Source organism: Microcaecilia unicolor, chromosome 1, assembly GCF_901765095.1.
Source record: "Microcaecilia unicolor chromosome 1, aMicUni1.1, whole genome shotgun sequence".
Classification (NCBI taxonomy): domain Eukaryota; kingdom Metazoa; phylum Chordata; class Amphibia; order Gymnophiona; family Siphonopidae; genus Microcaecilia; species Microcaecilia unicolor.
Window position 1 is genome coordinate 311,512,214 of NC_044031.1, and position 17,422 is coordinate 311,529,635.

General features: G+C 41.5%; 1 protein-coding gene and 1 pseudogene across 1 annotated transcript in view; one reads left to right on the forward strand and one right to left on the reverse strand.

Moving 5' to 3' along the window:
- The window catches only part of LOC115473410 (voltage-dependent T-type calcium channel subunit alpha-1I-like), a 935,734-nt gene that overhangs the window by 293,774 nt on the left and 624,538 nt on the right, over positions 1 to 17,422 (reverse strand). Inside the window, 1 exon segment of the mRNA XM_030208356.1 lies at positions 14,779 to 14,869. Coding sequence (XP_030064216.1) covers positions 14,779 to 14,869 — 91 coding nt within the window.
- On the forward strand, positions 9,444 to 9,582 carry LOC115460792 (annotated as a pseudogene).

Here is a 17,422-nt window from a genome sequence, read left to right on the forward strand (position 1 = left end):
ATCACATACATGTTTGAAAGAGGTCAATTTCCAACAGATAAAGGCAACATAGTACTGACACCTATCCCCAAAAACACTACCAGCAAGATGAGTGATATCATAAATTACAGACCAGTAGCCTCAATACTACTGACCAAAATGATGGAAGGTCTAGTAACACAGCAATTAATGGAATACTTGACAAAAATTTCAATGCTTCATAAATCCCAATCAGGTTTCAGACCACAGCACAGCACTGAAATTGTCATAGCCACCCTGATAACGAAATTCAGAAGCATAATATGCCAAGGGCAAAATGTATTACTACTAAAATTTGACATGTCAGGTGCATTCGACCTAGTAGACAACACCACACTAATGACACTGCTCAACATCATAGGAATCAGCAGTGTAGTGGCAACATGGTTCAATGGCTTCTTAAAGACCAGATCCTACATTGTAAAGATGTCCAACCAAACATCAACCTCATGGATCTCTGAGTGCAGGGTACCACAGGGATTGCAAATATCACTAATACTGTTCAATGTAATGATGGCACCACTTGGAAAAAAAACTGGAATTAATGGGTTTCAACCTACTTATATATGTAGATGACGTCACCATCTTCTTACCTTTTTAAAACAATATCACAAATATACAGACAAAATAAAAATAGGATTGGACTTCATGGAAGAATTGGCAATAACTTTCAAACTCAAACTGAACAGAGACAAAACCAAATTCCTAGTACTATCCAGCCCACACAACCCCACATCCTACCAAAAATTCACAATCAACCAACAAACATACCACATTGAAATACAACTTAAAATATTATGAATCATTCTAGACAAACATCTAACATTGGACAATCAAATATCAGCAGTAACATCAAAATGCTTCAGAACACTATAGAAACAGAAGGATACGAGACTATTTCCCTAGACAATCTTTCTGGATACTGATCCAATCAACGATACTATTGCAACTAGTCTACTGCAATGCAGCATACATAGGGTGCAAGGAAATCACACTAAAATCGCTGTTAACAGTCCAAAACACGGCAGCAAGACTGATTTTCAAGAAATCAAAATAAGAATGAACAACCCCACTGCTTCAAACACTACATTGGCTACTAGTCAAGGCAAGAATAGTTTTCAACGCAAGCACGCTAATCTTCAAAATACTATTCAGAATGGCACCCAAATATATGCTTAACATGATTGAACTATCCTCAAGAAATGCCAGCCCAGAAAACAGAACCTACTACATCAACCCAACTACAAAAACACCATCTACAAAACTATCTACACAGAAGGATTTAGCTACCTGGGTTCCAAATGGTAGAACTGTATACCAAAAACCATAAGAAGCATCACAAATCTCCTCCAATTCAGAAAAGAAATGAAAACCTACCTCTTGAAAATATTCTACAGCTAATCAAAAAAATATCTTTGCCTTCCTTTCACATCTACCTCTTCAAAAACTGTATGAATAAATATCACCAAAACTCTACAATCAAACACAAAATCTACCACTACCTTATCCTCTTCAAATCCATCCCTTCAAAAAAACTATGAATAACCACCCTCTTTACATTGCACAACACTACTGTAACTCCACCAAAATGTAAATTGTAAGCCTCTTTGAACCGAAACTTGTTTTTGGATAATAGTGGGATACAAGAATGCATAAAATATACATATCTATTTATATCTATACTATGACAACTATTGCTTAATTTTTTATTTATTGTAGATATGAGAATATGAGTGAAAATAGGGTATTGTGATGCTTTTTTGTTATGTTGTAGGTGTTGACCCCTGATGACGCTTTTGATAGCGAAACACAGTCTGTGTAGGGTCTCAAAGGCCCAACACATGCAGTTTATTTTATTTGTTACATTTGTATCCCACATTTTCAGGTTCAATGTGGCTTACATAATACCGTGAAGGCGTTCGCCAACACCGGTAGAGAAACAAATACAACAAGGTGTTGTGTTTGAATAAGGTTCACGTGTACAGACACATTTAGGAATCGTGAAGTTTATTTTCATTACAACCTGGAAAGCATTATGGTGGAAGATAACATCTGAGTTATACTGAGTTATAGTATCGAGCAATCATGGTGGAAGAATCACGTTGATTTTGATATATTTGCTGAAAACAGTGAGAGGCAAACTGAGACTTTATTGATTGACACAACCGGGAGGTGACTGCATCACCATACTGGAATGCTGAACAACAGGAACAACGGTGTGTCATCAAACGGTGTGTCATCATTTGATTTGTGTGCATAAAACTTACGGGACAATTATGATCTAAGGACTGGATCTGCACACGTGTGAACATTGTCAAAAGAAATATTCAGCTTTCTAATGTGTTATTGTGAAAGAATTGTGTAATCATTGATTGGCGATATGTGGTCTCCCTATTTTTGCAGTCTCTACCATTCAGTATCAAAACATTGTTGAATTACGGGTGTATGTTGATTTATGTGGATATGTGTTGATTGAATGCATGTGATGTGTTTGGGGAGTATGAGAGTGATGTATGAGTTGTTAATGGGAGTAATAAAATATTACTATTGATTTATGATCTACAATATATAAAACATTAAGCAATAGTTGTCAGAGATTCTGTAGTTTTACACAGTTACAGCTATTTGAAAATATTTATCCCTGTTTGCATTTATTTATATCTATACATAGTAACATAGTAGATGACGGCAGAAAAAGACCTGAACGGTCCACCCAGTCTGCCCAACAAGATAAACTCACATGTGCCATTTTTTGTGTATACCTTACCTTGATTTGTACCTGTCTTTTTCAGGGCACAGACCGTATAAGTCTGCCCAGCACTATCCCCGCCTCCCAACCACCCGCCCCGCCTCCCACCACCGGCTCTGGCACAGACCGTATAAGTCTGCCCAGCACTATCCCCACCTCCTAACCACCAGCCCTGCCTCCCACCACCGGCTAAGCTTACATATATCTATATCTATTTCATTTTTTTTGAAGAGATAGATTTGAAGAGGAAAAGGTAGTGGTAGATTTTGTGTTCAATTGTAGAGTTTTGATTATATTTATTCATATAGGTTTTGAAGAGGTAGATGTGAAAAGAAGGCAACAATATCTTTTTGATTAGCTATATTTATTTATTACATTTGTATCCCGCACAATTCCCACTCATTGCAAGCTCTATGCAGCTTACATAGTAACAAATCACAAAATTATGAAGTTAATAAAATCATGAAGTTAACAATGATTTAAAGTATTATATAAAAATAAAACAATTAGACTAAGGTAGGTAATAAGGAGTGGAGAGATAGTGAGGCAGGGAAGAAGAGGGGAGAGAAGCAGGGGAAAAGGAAGGAGGGAAAAAGTTTTCAGGAGGTAGGTTTTCATTTCTTTTCTGGGAGGAAATTTGTGATGGTTCTAATAGATTTTGGTATTAAAGTTCCACCATTTTAGAACCCAGGTAGCTATACATATTAGATAAGATATAGATAAATATAGATGTAGATATATATAGATGTAGACATAGATAATCTATAGCTATAGATGTAGATATATACATATAAACATTTTTTTAACCAATAAATTGTAATATATTTCCAAAATATGCATTCTTCTCTCATATTGCTAGCAAAACCTTCATGAGAACCCTTTTCTTTGTTTTGGGACCACTTTAGGGCAAAATCATACTCCAAAGAGATGAGACAAGCCATAAACTCTAACCAGAGTAATGATTAGCTAAACACCTTATTAGCTCTACAGAACCAGAATTGGTCTAATGCTGGCCCCGTGCCAAAATGGCAATTAGAATGCGGTACCTGGCCATAGTTAACGTGGGAGCACTTAGCATCCCCTCTTTAGGAGGCACTAACTGCTCCCGCATTAACTGCCATTAGCTAATTAGCATGTTGTAAGTGTAACATGCTAGATAGCTAACATTTCCATGCCTACTCTCTGCCCATGCCATGTACCCTTAAGGAAAAAATTCAGCGACATGTGGTTTAACGCGTGGAAGTAGGTAAACTACCACTAAACCCTTTAACACGGTCACATGGTAGCCTGCTTCTGCATGTTAACTGTGTGTTGTGCTTAATGCTTTTTAGCAAAAGTGCCCCATAGAAGCCTGTGTTCCTTTATAAAACAGTCTAAAAACAGGTGCCTGCCTATTCTCCAATCCATGGCAGCTCAGTTGTTCTTTGCTCACTCAACATACAGTATGAAGCTGCTCCTTCCCTGTTTCACTTACTTATTTTGTCATTTAAGAAATAGCTATGTTTATACTCCAGCCTTGACCTTGAATAATCAAAGAGCTCTTTAAACCAAAATTATCTTCTCAAATTAGAAATAACACTCTTTTAAAAATTTCAATTTAAGCAGATTGCAATCCTAAAAACAGAACAGCAAATGGCTATTACACCAACAAGCCCACATTAGCAAGAGAAATATGCCCATAACACAACCATTGCATGCTTTATTATACTGCAAGTAAGGAGTACTTTCACTAATGGGCAGAGAGATCTGTAATTTATATAAAATGTATTTTGTCTCCTTCTGACAAATTGTTTCCGAAATGTTAACACCCCTACAGTAAAAAAGAATGTATAAAAGTAATGGTTTTGTTACACCCAGTTTGTATACTGGGGATCATGGGATATCTTGTTATTACTGTACAAAGTTTAATAGCATTTGTATCTTTTGCATAAGGATTTTGAGGTTACCAATAAAATATACATTTAAATAAAAATAATACATTAAAAAAAATTAAATACAAGAAGAAAAAAAGTAAATCTCAATCTCCATCTACATCCCAATTCCCATTTACGCACCAGTACACAGGACTGGCACCTTTTTTCTGATTGTACTTTTTTATGGACTACAGTCAGCTGCAATTGTTTTTACAGTCTAAGGGCAGCCGGCCAACTACCTCCCCCAACCACAAACTCCCCCCTCCTCTGAAGGCCCTCTCCGGTCTTAAAAGTGCTGGTGCTCTAGTGGTCTCTTCAGGACAGGAGCGATCCCCACTACTGCCGCCCATGCCAGCTTCCCAATCAAACTGACTGCTACAAATTCAGCTCGCAAGACTGACAGAGCAGGTTGCAACAGCCATTTTGAGATTGGAACTGGCGTAGGCAGGAGAAATCAGTGCTGCCGCTTAAATTGTTTATTCAGTGTAGTTATATGTATAATTCAGATCACTGAATATATGGACAATGCAGTCACCATGCAAGCACTATCCATTTAGTTATTTGGCAGGCTTAAACTGAACATATAAGTAAATTCAGATATGGCTGAATATTGTTACTCTATGGATAATTTTTTGGTCCACCTTCGCTCTGCCCCAAATCCAGCCTCATATTACAGTACAATCTCGCTGATCCAACCATCCGGCATATCTGACAGATCTCCCAGTGACATCACCACGTCACTGTTAAGAAGCACACGGCTTCTCTGTTTTCTGGCATAGAGGGAAGTTTCGCACCTGATGCAATTAGTTTTGAACCCGGGGCCCTACTCTTACCGTACTGTTGTGAGCCAGAACCCTGCTTTTACTGTAAAACAGCACGGGACCCTGCTTTTACTGCACAGTGAGTTTTACTCTCGTTCTACAACATTTTTAATAGGTAATACTGAGGGTTTACCATTGTTCTCCATATTATCCAACTTTTCACTTATCCAACAACGGGTCGGTCCTGCTTACGTTGGATAATTGAGACTTTACTGTATATAGATAGCATCTGGCTGTACAGTCATATTTTTGGCCCAAGACTGTTTGTGTAAGTTCCAGAAATACATGGAGAGAAATTGTACATTCACTAGCCAGAAGAACACACACAAATTTGAATACAGTGTGTGTGAGCATAAGTGTATACACACATACCGACTCACATATATTTACTGTGTATATATAAAGCTTGGAGGTATTTTTAGAAAGGAGTTTTCATGTGTAATTGTTTTATTTACAGGCCTCTAATAAAATAGGTGGCGTCACTAGACAAAAGTATTTGGGGGTAGGGGCAAAGGGAAGGTGATGTGGGTATTGGGAGTGGCAAGCCAAAGTGACATTTCTGTACACCACGGCCCTCTTCTCCCCACCTTTAAATTAGCTATAAAAGAAACTACAAGAAAAAGGCCCACAGAAATCCCTGTAGGTAGTTTCAGTCATCCAGTAAATCAAGCATTATAACTATTTGAAAGTATTATTCCATGACTACTTTCATGTGGGAGTGAAGTCTAGAGACTATAGAGGATAGTACAGAATCTCAATATAAACCCCTCAACCCCTAGTTCTGTAACACACTCCATATTCAAAAATGAAGCTAAGACATTTACCTTTATAATTCAGCATAAAAAGTACAAATATTAAAACTGTAGTGTTATCTTAGGAACACACTCATCTTCCACTTCATCTGTTACTTTGCACAGTAACAGAAAACCCTGCATAAAAGACACTCAAACTATATAGCAAACACCATGCCAAATCAGCACTAACTCCCACGATTCGAACTGCAACAACCCTACCTCTGAAGAGGCAACACTGCAAATAATGCACCAGGCCGCACCAGGCCCTAGAACACCAATACATCTTCTAGTGGGGAAACACAAGTCAAACTGCTAGAGATCCCAGGAACACACACTAGCTGAATCCTTTACCTCGGTCACACATGCAGAATATGGAAAAAAACGTCATCTAATACAGAATAAAGGCCCACAAATTAGTAACAGAAATAAGCAAGGAAAAACTGAAATATAAACTCTCAAAATTCTACACTGATAGAAACTGAATGCATGACTCTGCTACACAATGCATGCATTGCCCACACTCTATGCCCTCAATGTCTTCTTATGGTTTTCCCAGTTGCTACTCTTGTCTGGCCTTCTTTATCCTGGGAGTTTTCTTAGCCTCACATTTCCTTTTCCCTATTTACTGCTGTGTCACTGCCTGTCCTGCTCTCTTGATTTGGTGCTGTCCAGTATTGTTGCTAGTGCCATCTAGCTGCTGCTACTGTGTCACTGCCTGACCTGATGCTGGACAGCCTGCTCTCTTCATTTGATGCCCTCCTGCATTGTTAGTGCCACTCTAGCTGCTGCTGCTGTGTCCCTGCTAGACTTCCACCACCTGGCCTGCTCTCTTCATTTGGTGTCCTGCTGTATGGTTGCAAGTACCACTCTTGCTGCTGCACCTGGTGTGATCAACTGCCCTGTTACTACATAGTAACATAGTAAATGACGGCAGATAAAGACCTGTACGGTCCATCCAGTCTGCCCAACAAGATAAACTCATTTACATGGTATGTGATACTTTATATGAATACCCGAGTTTGATTTGTCCTTGCCTTTCTCAGGGCACAGACCGTAGAAGTCTACCCAGCACTGTTCTTGTACTAAGTTCTGAAGCTAACGTCGAAGCCCCTAAAAATTTACACTCCAGCCCATCCCTATCTATTCAGTCACAATCAGGGCACAGACCGTAGAAGTCTGCCGAGCTCCCATTTTGTTTCCCAATTACCAGCATCGCCACCCAATCTCCGCTAAGATTCCACTGAACCATTCCTTCTAAACAGGATTCCTTTGTGTTTATCCCACGCACGTTTGAATTCCATTACCGCGGGAGGGCATGCCACATATCCACCACCCTCTCCGTGAAAAAATACTTCCTGACATTAGTCCTGAGTCTGCCCCCCTTCAACCTCAATCCATGTCCTCTAGTTCTACCGCATTCCCGTCTCCAAAAAAGGTTAATTTGCAGATTAACACCTTTCAAATATTTGAACATCTGTATCATGTCACCCCTGTTTCTCCTTTCTTCCAAGGTATACATGTTCAGGTCAGCAAGTCTCTCCTCATACGATTTGCAACACAAATCTCATACCATTTTTGTAGCTTTTCTTTGCACCGCTTCCACTCTTTTTACATCTTTAGCAAAATATGGCCTCCAAAACTGAACACAATACTCCAAGTGGGGCCTCACCAACAACTTGTAGAGGGGCATCAACACCTCTTTTCTTCTGATGGTTATGCCCCCCTCTCTACGCAGCTAGTTCCAAAAAGAAAAATAATTTAAAAAACAAAAAGTTGTCTCCGTCGTTAGCATTAATGTCTTTGGCTGTCCATGCCACTGACAATATGCTGTGCTCTGCTTTTGGTGATCTGGCTTCTTCAGGTCACTTTAGAGGCAACTATCCACTGGGATTGGCTGCCCTACCACTCTTGTTTACATTAGGATATTTTGTTTATGATTGGAGGAGTACTGCTAGGAACAGCATTAGCATCATATCTATGTTATTTGAATGTTCTAACATGTGCTTATTAAGGTATTTCATTTATATTGTGCTGACATAGTGAGTATCATATCCATGTGACTTAGGAGTCCTTTTATTAAGGTGCTCTAACAGATTTAGGGCCCTGTTTACTAAGGTGTGCTAGCATTTTAGCGCGCTAACACTAGAAAGATCTGTTTATTCCTATGGGTGTGTCTAGCATTAGTGAACACTAATTTTAGCATGCCTTAAAAATGCTAGCTCGCCTATAGCACAGCTTAGAGAACAGGGCCCTAGCGTTCGCCAACGATTAACATATGCTAAATGATAAGACGCCCATTATATTCCTATTGGCATATGATCATTTAGTGCGCCTTAGTAAAAGGACCTCTTAATGTTCTTTCATGCTGTCTGTTATGGTACTGTTTGCATTGTACTGACATTTATAATATTTCTGTGACATGATTGTTCTGTGATGCTGTTAAATGTATATAAACTGCTTCATGTAAGTTCTATTACTAGCTTTCAATTTGCTGTTTCCAAGTTTACTTCATTGATTGTATTTATGTTTATATTTGGTCATTTTACTATTGTTACGCTGTTAACAAAATTGTAAATTTTATGTTAAACTATACCTGTTGTACATTGCCTTGGATGAAGCTCTTCATAAAGGCAGTTAATAAATCCCAATATATAAGTAAGATTATTACAATTGTTTTCTTTATTTACCAAATACTCTACTTTTTTTTTTTTTTTGGGGGGGGGGGGGGGGGGAGAGGCTAAGGGCAATGGAGGAAACTGAAGGGTTTACAGTGCTGAAGGTTCACATATAGCAACTAATACTGCCAAGACTGTTCCACTCTGTTCTCTTTCCCTTGCTTTTCTTTAAATTGATGGCGCTCCTTTCTTTTAAATCTTTAATTTGTAAACCACTTTAAGCATCCCCATTGTAAAGAATACAGTAAATATTAATCAATAATACCCTTCCCAATGGCGTAATGGGGTCAGTGCAAAAAAGAAAAAAGAAGAAGAAAGGATTATTGTAAGAATCTGTTGTGCCCATATAAGTACAACAAAATGCCATGATTTAGCTAAGTATTTAAAGATGGGTGGTTGTATACAACTTTAGAAAATGTGCTTCTGAAACCCAAAGATGCCATTGAAATTCTTTGTTAACTTGTGCAAGCTGAATCGCTTCTTGGCCTTTTGGCTAAGATCAAGTGTAGTAACTTGTGCAAGCTGATGTTATTCAATGTGTTTTGAGGCATGAAATTGATGTGTGCATGTTGCCAGGTTTCTGTAATCTCTGTTCTTATAGGTTAAATGCTGCATGTGATCAATTCCCTCTAGTCACATTGATACCTGCCTCTTCATGTCTTTGCCCTAGGTAAAACCTTTGACCCTACCAGCCAATTCCAGAGCCCTAGACATTTTATTCTTTTGCACTCCTCCCTTTAGGGCAAAAATCTCCATCTTGGGATTAGAAAGCAAGCACTCCACAGCCTCTCTCTGTCTCCTCCTGGAATTCCCATCATTCTTTTCATCAGTTAATTCAAGGTCCATTCTTTCAGTTGTAATAGTAAGGGAAAATATACCATATATGGCTGCATCATAGGCGTAGTTTGACTGTTTCATTTGGGGGGGCAAAGGAAGGGGCGGGGCATATTAGCATATTCATTTGCATATATGTATATGCAAATTATGCTAATATGGAGGACGGAAGGGAGCAAGAGCTGGCTTTTTTGGGAATAACCAGTGTTCGTTTGCTGATGGATAGCAACTGAATCGGAGAGGCAGCGAGTTTGGCGGCAGGCAGTGGTGTTCTGGTAAATGTTTAACAACAGGCTCTCCCCCCGGTCCCCCTCTGCGCCCCCCCCCCCAAAATTGCAGAGCTGGCTATAGCCGGGGAGAGAGTCTGGGGGGGGGGGGGGGTATAAATAAGTAAATATAAACTTTTAATGTTGAGCACCTGATTCTCAAAGTGAACATATTCCAAACACTATAATGAAAATAAAATGATTTTTTTCTACCTTTGTGGTCCAGTATCTGATTCTGCTGCTATCTGTCCTCTTAACTCCGTTTCCAGGGCTTCCTTTCCATTTATTTCTTTCCTTTCCTCCTTTCTTCTTCATTTCTGGTCCTCAGCTTCTGCCTATTTTCTTCATCCATGTGCAGTTTTTCTCCTCTCTTCCTCTTCCCTCATCTCATCTCCTTCCTCACTCTTTCCTCCCCTCCATACATGTCCAGCATTTCTTTTCTCTCCCCTGCCCTCCATCCACCCATGTCCAGCGACCCTTCTCTCCCTTTGCCCTGCAAGCACCCATACTCAGCGACCCTCATGCCCCCATGCCCAGTGGCCCTCCTTTCCCCTGCCCTCCATCCACCCAGTCCAGCAGTGACCCTCCTCTCCCCTGTCCCCATGCCCAGTGACCCTCCTCTCCGCTGCCCTCTCTTCATCCCGCCCTCTCCCCGTTCCTTCTCCTCCCCCCCCCCCCCCCCGCAGCGAGCCAGTTCTGCTCCCTCCCTCCGGATCCGTCCCTCACCAACTTGATCTTCGAATTCTTCACCTGCCCGCTAGCGCTGACTCTCCCCTGCCGGTTCGCGCTTCAAAATGGCCGCCGAGACTTCAGCAGAAGTCTCGCGAGGCCGCCTCTGGAAGTCTCGGTGGCCATTTTTAAAGTGTGAACCAGCAGGGGAGAGAGCGCTAGTGGGCAGGCAAAGGATTCGAAGATCAGGTCGGTGAGAGACGGATCCGGAGGGAGGGAGGAGAGCCGGCTCACGGGGGAGGAGAAGGAACGGGGAGAGGGCGGGGCGAAGGGAGAGCTGCCTGGTGCCGGCCCTGCATTTGGGGGGGCATTGCCCCCCTCGCCCCCCCCCCCCCCCCCCAGTCTACGCCCATGGGCTGCATGTATGTTTCCCTTTGCTGTTCCTAATAGTGCAGCAGTGTCTGTATCTAGCTGGTGGCTGGCAGCCTTCTTTTCTGTCAGCCCATAACAGTAAATGATTGGTGGCTTTGTATTTTTTTTTTTTTTAGTCATCTGCAGATCTAGGATCTCTAGGCTTCACTTTTGATCTACTGTTCTTCCATTGTGTTTCCTGTACCTGTTCTAGTTCACAAGGTACTCAGAATGTCTGGCACCAGATCCTGCCAGGAGATTAAAGCAGTTTCTGGAAGGGAACCTGGAAACAGGGGAGGAGTTGGACTCTCTGCTAGTGGCAGTAGTATACTCCCCCGAAGAAGATTTAAACTCTGATTTTGCCACCAAAATCTGTCGGAACCTCTCTCGCCACTGACCATACCTGACAAAGAACAGTCCCATGCCTACCAATGCCTGCAGCTGGCATCTGAAAGCAAATAAATCAGCCAGTCTATACCCAACCGGTTAGACAGCTGTGGCACTTGTAAGGACAAACATTCATGGACTGGGGCAAGTGACAGATCCAATAAGGTTACTAGCTTGCTATAGTGAGGTAGTGCGGGGACCCTTCTCACCCCATTTAGTCTCTTAAGGGAAGGAGCAAGGAGATTGTCAAGATGCTTACCGTACCATCCAGGCAGCCCATACACTACTTCTACAGGACGCTACATGTAGGGCACAGTGGAGGAAAGAGCAAAATAAAGAAGCACCTTTACCTGTACCAGGGTACTGCAGATAAGGTGTCATATTTCAGGTAACCATCAACTTGTATAATTTTAACCATTCACTGAAGTATAACTGCCATCTGTTTGAATACCATCAGCCTACCCTGTGTAGCCTTAATTTTAGGAAGTGTGAGGAGGAATGGATTTCCAAGTGTAAATAAGTTGGCGTTCTACATGGCGTTCAATGTTCATGTGCTTCATTCATTGATAGTACAGTAAAATTCCAGTCTTTTTAAGTTACTTAATGGTGTGGTCTGGATTCTTGTGTGGATGGACAGTCTGATGCCTAGCTTGCCTGACCCTCGAGCCTTAAGGTTTGCCCCAGCCCTGGTCCCACCAAATAAATAACTTATGTGCCCCTTCTCCCTACTTCTGGGAAGTGTCTAGGCACCTCAACCAGGGGGCTTACAGAGTCATTCAGCATCCATCTGTCACGTCTGTGGCCGTGACCACCCTCATACTTACCCTGTTTCTGGGAGTCAGTGGCTGTGCTGGCTTCTGCTTGTCTCTGTGTCTGTCTTAGTTTCTCTCTGGCTCTGTGTGCTGATTGCCTTACTGGACCTCACCTGTGTGGGCTATGCCTCTTCCAAGATGGCTGCCGCCTCCTCTATGCCAGTATCCAAGATGGCTCCTGCTTGTCCTTCCTGTGGGCTCACTGCCTCTGTGTGTCAAGCCTCTGTTTGGAGGCAAGGAACTTCCTGCTTCTGTCCTGCTGGTGGTGACTCATCAGTGAGTTCCTTTATAAGGAAGGCCTGTGCTTGCAGTCAGTGCCTTCGCATGGTGTCATTGTCTAGTGTCATGCCCAGAGGCCTAAAGGTTAGTCAGTATGTTGCTGCGCTGCTTCTAAGCCTGTCTTCTGTGTGGGCTTCTTGCTCTTCTGTTTTGTACCTGTGGGCCGGTTGCCCTTCTGCCTTTAGTCTGTGTTTGGAGCCTGCAGCTCCGCCCGGGTTTCCCCGTCTGTGTTTGCAGCCTGCCCTACTCCTCCTTGCTTGTATATTCTGTGTGCACATCCTGAACCTTGTATATCCTGTGTGCACATGCTGGCTGCTAGTCCTTCTGCCTTCGCTGTGGAGGTAGCCTCTGCAGCTCAGCCCAGGTTCCTCATCTGTGTTTGCAGCCTGCCCTACTCCCTGCTTGTATATTCTGTGTGCACATCCTGAACCTTGTATATCCTGTGTGCACATCCTGGTCCCTGCTTGTTCGTCCTGAGTCCTGGTTTTGGCTAGCTAGTGTTATCCGGCTTTCCGCTCTGCCTAGCTGCCATCTTCCCTGTGTGCACATCCTGATCCTTGTATATCCTGGGTGCACATCCTGGTCCTTGCTTGTTGGTCCTGAGTCCTGGTTTTGGCTAGCTAGTGTTATCCGGCTTTCCGCTCTGCCTAGCTACCTTCTGTCCCGTGTGCCTACCTTGTACCTTGCTTGTATATCTGGTGTGCTTATCCGGATCCCTGCTTATGTATCCTGATTCCTGTATCTGTCTAGCCAGCGTGTATCTTCTGTGGAATTTACCCTGTTACCTGCCTCGACCTAGCTAGTGGGTCTGCCCTGTGGGTATTCCCTGTCTCCCCTTTTTTCCCTGATTGCATGTCTGCCCTAGTCCCTGCTCCTGATAAGCTTCTGTCTGTCTAGTCTGTCCGGTGTGTCTGGCTTAGCGGCTGCGTGCAGCGCTTAGTGCAGTCTAGTATAGTTTGTTCCCTCGTGTTTCCTAGACCCGGGGTCGGGTCCTCTGGAATCCAGTTCCACCTTGTCCTGAGTCCTGCCGGCCGCCTGCACGCTGGAGCTCAACTCCAGCGGAACGGTGGCTAAGTGCAGGTGAAGAGGTTCCTGTTCTGCTAGTTCCAGTTGCCTGCTTCCAATCCAGAGGTCCAGTCCGGCCCTTCCGTGTGTTCCACTCCAGGGTGGTCTTGCCTGCCTCTGCCGCTCCTCGGCAGGGGTCCAAGGACTCGCTATTCCCAGTTCCGCCTTGAGGACCCGACAGCATGCCAAGGCCCTCGAGAACGCGACACCATCCATTGTATTATATCTCTGTTATTTGAAATTCAATGTTGTTAAATATATATATTTTTTAATCCTGTTTCATGTTAGTCCTATTATTAAGTTTCAATTTACTGTTTTCAAGTTTACCTCATTTATTGTATTTATGTTTATATTTGGTCATTTTACTATTGTTATACTGTTAAGAAAATTGTAAGTTTTATGTTAAATTGTACCTGCTGTACACCACCTTGGGTGAATCTCTTCAGAAAAGTGGTTAATAAAGCCCAATAAATAAATAAATAATTTCAGCATCTAGCTTCAGTCAGTCAACTGAACAGCATTCAGTTATACATTTTGCAGAAAGATTTTTTTGTATTTGTATACAAGAATCAGTACCACACTCTTAGTTTCAACTACCTACACTATGTTCCTTGTTTATTTATTTGCAATAAACAGTTGGAAATTAAGAGACAGTCTTTTCCTTGGATGTCAACATTGTTTAGTGTTTCAACAGAATATGCAATATGCGAGCAGTACGTGTGCTATTTGGTGGTGGCATAAAAACTAACATGGGGATCCTTGTTCTATATGCAGGTCAAGACCAGGTAAGGAATAGAGTTGGCCATTGAAGGCCAGAAAGCGTTTCTCTCTAGGTTACAGAACTATCAATGAGCAACAGCTGGTTGATACTACTATGCCAAACTCGGTGCAACAGCAACTGAATCAGGTACGATTTCTCAGCTGTCACACAGAAAGATACCATCCCCTTCCAGCATGTTTCTGGGAGGAAGAACGGCAGATATGTCAAAAGAGGAAAACAGTGTCAAAAACGTTTATATTCTACTAACTGCACTTTCCTTAAAAGCTATTTCAAGGTATCAGAGCAGTTAATCTGTGGCACTTACCAGAACCTTCTTGAATGTCCCTGAATTTCTCACACTCCTCCATATTGAAAGAACTTCTCTCCTCATCAGAATATGATCTGTTTGCATCTCCCTGAAAGGTAAAGAAATAACTGTCCTTGAAATTCAACTCAATGGGAGGATAGATGGGAGAAGAGAGAGTGCCCTGAAAAAACTTTCAGAAACACTCTACCTGAATATTTACAATTTTCACATCACCTCATCAATCTCTGTTCCACTTCTTGCACTTTCTCTTTTATCTAGTTTGCTCTTCTCCCTAGTTCTTGTCCCTTTCCTTTTCACCCTGTTCCCCTCATTTACTCTCCCTTTTTTTACTAGAGATATAAATTTCCAAGAAATTTTCAGTTGAGTGCGAAAGCCCAAGGTCAAAACAGGAAGAAATGGTGAAATTGGGATATAATAATTATACTTGAGTAATAATATAATGCCTGGTGTGTATATTCATTTATTGAATATTGTTTGATAAACAATTATGATGTAATCAAATGTATAACATTATATCAAAAGAAATTCTACAAAGATGAAGAAATGAAATACATTTATGTAAAATGGGGGCTAAGATAATTTATTATCATAAATGTTAAACATGTGGACAGCCATGACTTCAACATGGATCATGGAAAAAGTGGTTTCTGTGACGTAAACAAACCATATACTATATAGCTTGTGCGTTGATGAATTTTAATATACCAGTAAAAAAAGAACAGAACAAAACAACTTTTAACATCTGTTTACAAGGGAAAGGAGAAAGGATTTATTATTAGGATTTATTTACCACCTTTTTGAAGGAATTCACTCAAGGCGGTGCACAGTAAGAATAGGTCAAACATGGGCAATAGGCAATTACAGCAGTAAATATATTCAAATAACAAAACAAAGCATAGTATGGTATACTACTTACAATGTCAACCCAATATGTAATAGGGCATTATAATTGATACTGAACGGTAAAGCATATAGATAGGAAGACAGTAGGAAGAGTTAGAAAGTAAGGTGACTGATTTAAAGAGAGTTGCACATGAGGTTGGACTTATCTCAGCTATGGTAGGAGTGGGTAAACATATCCTGCTGCCGTATGTGCAGCCTGAGTCACTCCTTGTGTGTGCGAGTGAGACTAACGAGTTAGTTACTTCTTCCATTAAAGGCCTGGTTGAAGAGCCAAGCTTTCACCTGCTTCCTGAAGTGAAGATAGTCTTGTGTTAAGCAGAGCTTTTCAGGCAGTGCATTCCAGAGTGTGGGGGCTACTCCAGAGGGCTTGCTTGTGGGTATCACATCGTGTAATGTCTTTTGGAGAGGGTGTGGTTAGTGAAAGTCCTTGGGAGGACCTTAGTGTCCCTTGGTGGTGTGTGAAGGATCATCCTATTTTTCAGGTACTCAGGGCCATTTCCTTTCAGGGCCTTGAAGATCAGACAGAGTTTTAAATTTAGCCCTGTATTGTACTGGTAGCCAATGAAGTTTTTGCAAAAATGGTGTGATGTAGTCACGTCGCTTGCAACCTTCTATGAGTCTTGCTTCTGCATTCTGAATCAACTGGAGCTGGTGCAGGCCCTTTTCAGTCAGACCACTGTATAGTGCATTGCAGTAATCCAGTCTTCATGTTATCATAGCATGCACAACTGGGATAAGATTTACCTTATCGATGTAAGGAGAGAGGCAGCATAGCTGCCTCAAGTAGTAGAAGCAGCTCTTGAAAGTTGCTTGGATTTAGGGAATCAAAGTGTTGAATCTAACTGTATTCCAAGGTTTATGATTTGTGTTTTGAGGGGGGTTCGTACTTCCCAAAAGGGATTTTGATGTCAGGTATATATCCACTTGTGTTAGGGACTCAGAGAAGCTCAGTTTTACTTGGGTTCAGGCAAAGTTTGTTGTGTTTAGCCCACCTTTCCGTGGTTGCAATCAAAGCGGTTTACCTATTATATACAATACTTATTTTATACCTGGGGCTAAGCGACTTGCCCAGACTCACAAGAAGCTGTAGTGGGAACTGAACAAAATTCCCCAGGTTCTCAGGCCGCTGCATTAATTAAGTTACTTCTCCACTTAAAGACCTGTTTACTAAAGTTCTCATTACAACTTTGAGATACCCAAGAAACGTTTCTCCACCTACTCAGGGTAAGGGGATGTAATATGCTACCTTTCTGTGATATGATCAAAGTGGTTTACATCTATTGTATGTAGGTGCTTTCTCTATCCCTAGTGGGCTCACACTCTACACTTTTGTACCTGAGAAGATGGAGAGTTGATTGACTTGCCCAAATCAAAGGGAACTACAGCTATAGTGGAAATTGAACCTAGTTTATGTATGTTTGTATGTATGTATGTATATTTATTTATGACATTTGTATCCCACATTTTCTTGAGACAAGTTCAAGTTCAATATGGTTCACATTGTAACAGAAACTAATTGCATAGAACATTTTATGACAAACTCAAAAACATCAATTATACAGTCAAGATAAATGGAAAATATGTTGATCAGGATATAGCAACCTATAGTTCTCCAGGTTCCCAGATGCCAATGCAACACTCGATGCAGATGGTAACATCGACACTGATATTGAGATTTTGGGCCTGGCTCAAAAATGTTTCTCTCATTCAGCCTCTCTGGCTAATGGTGTTTGGTTAT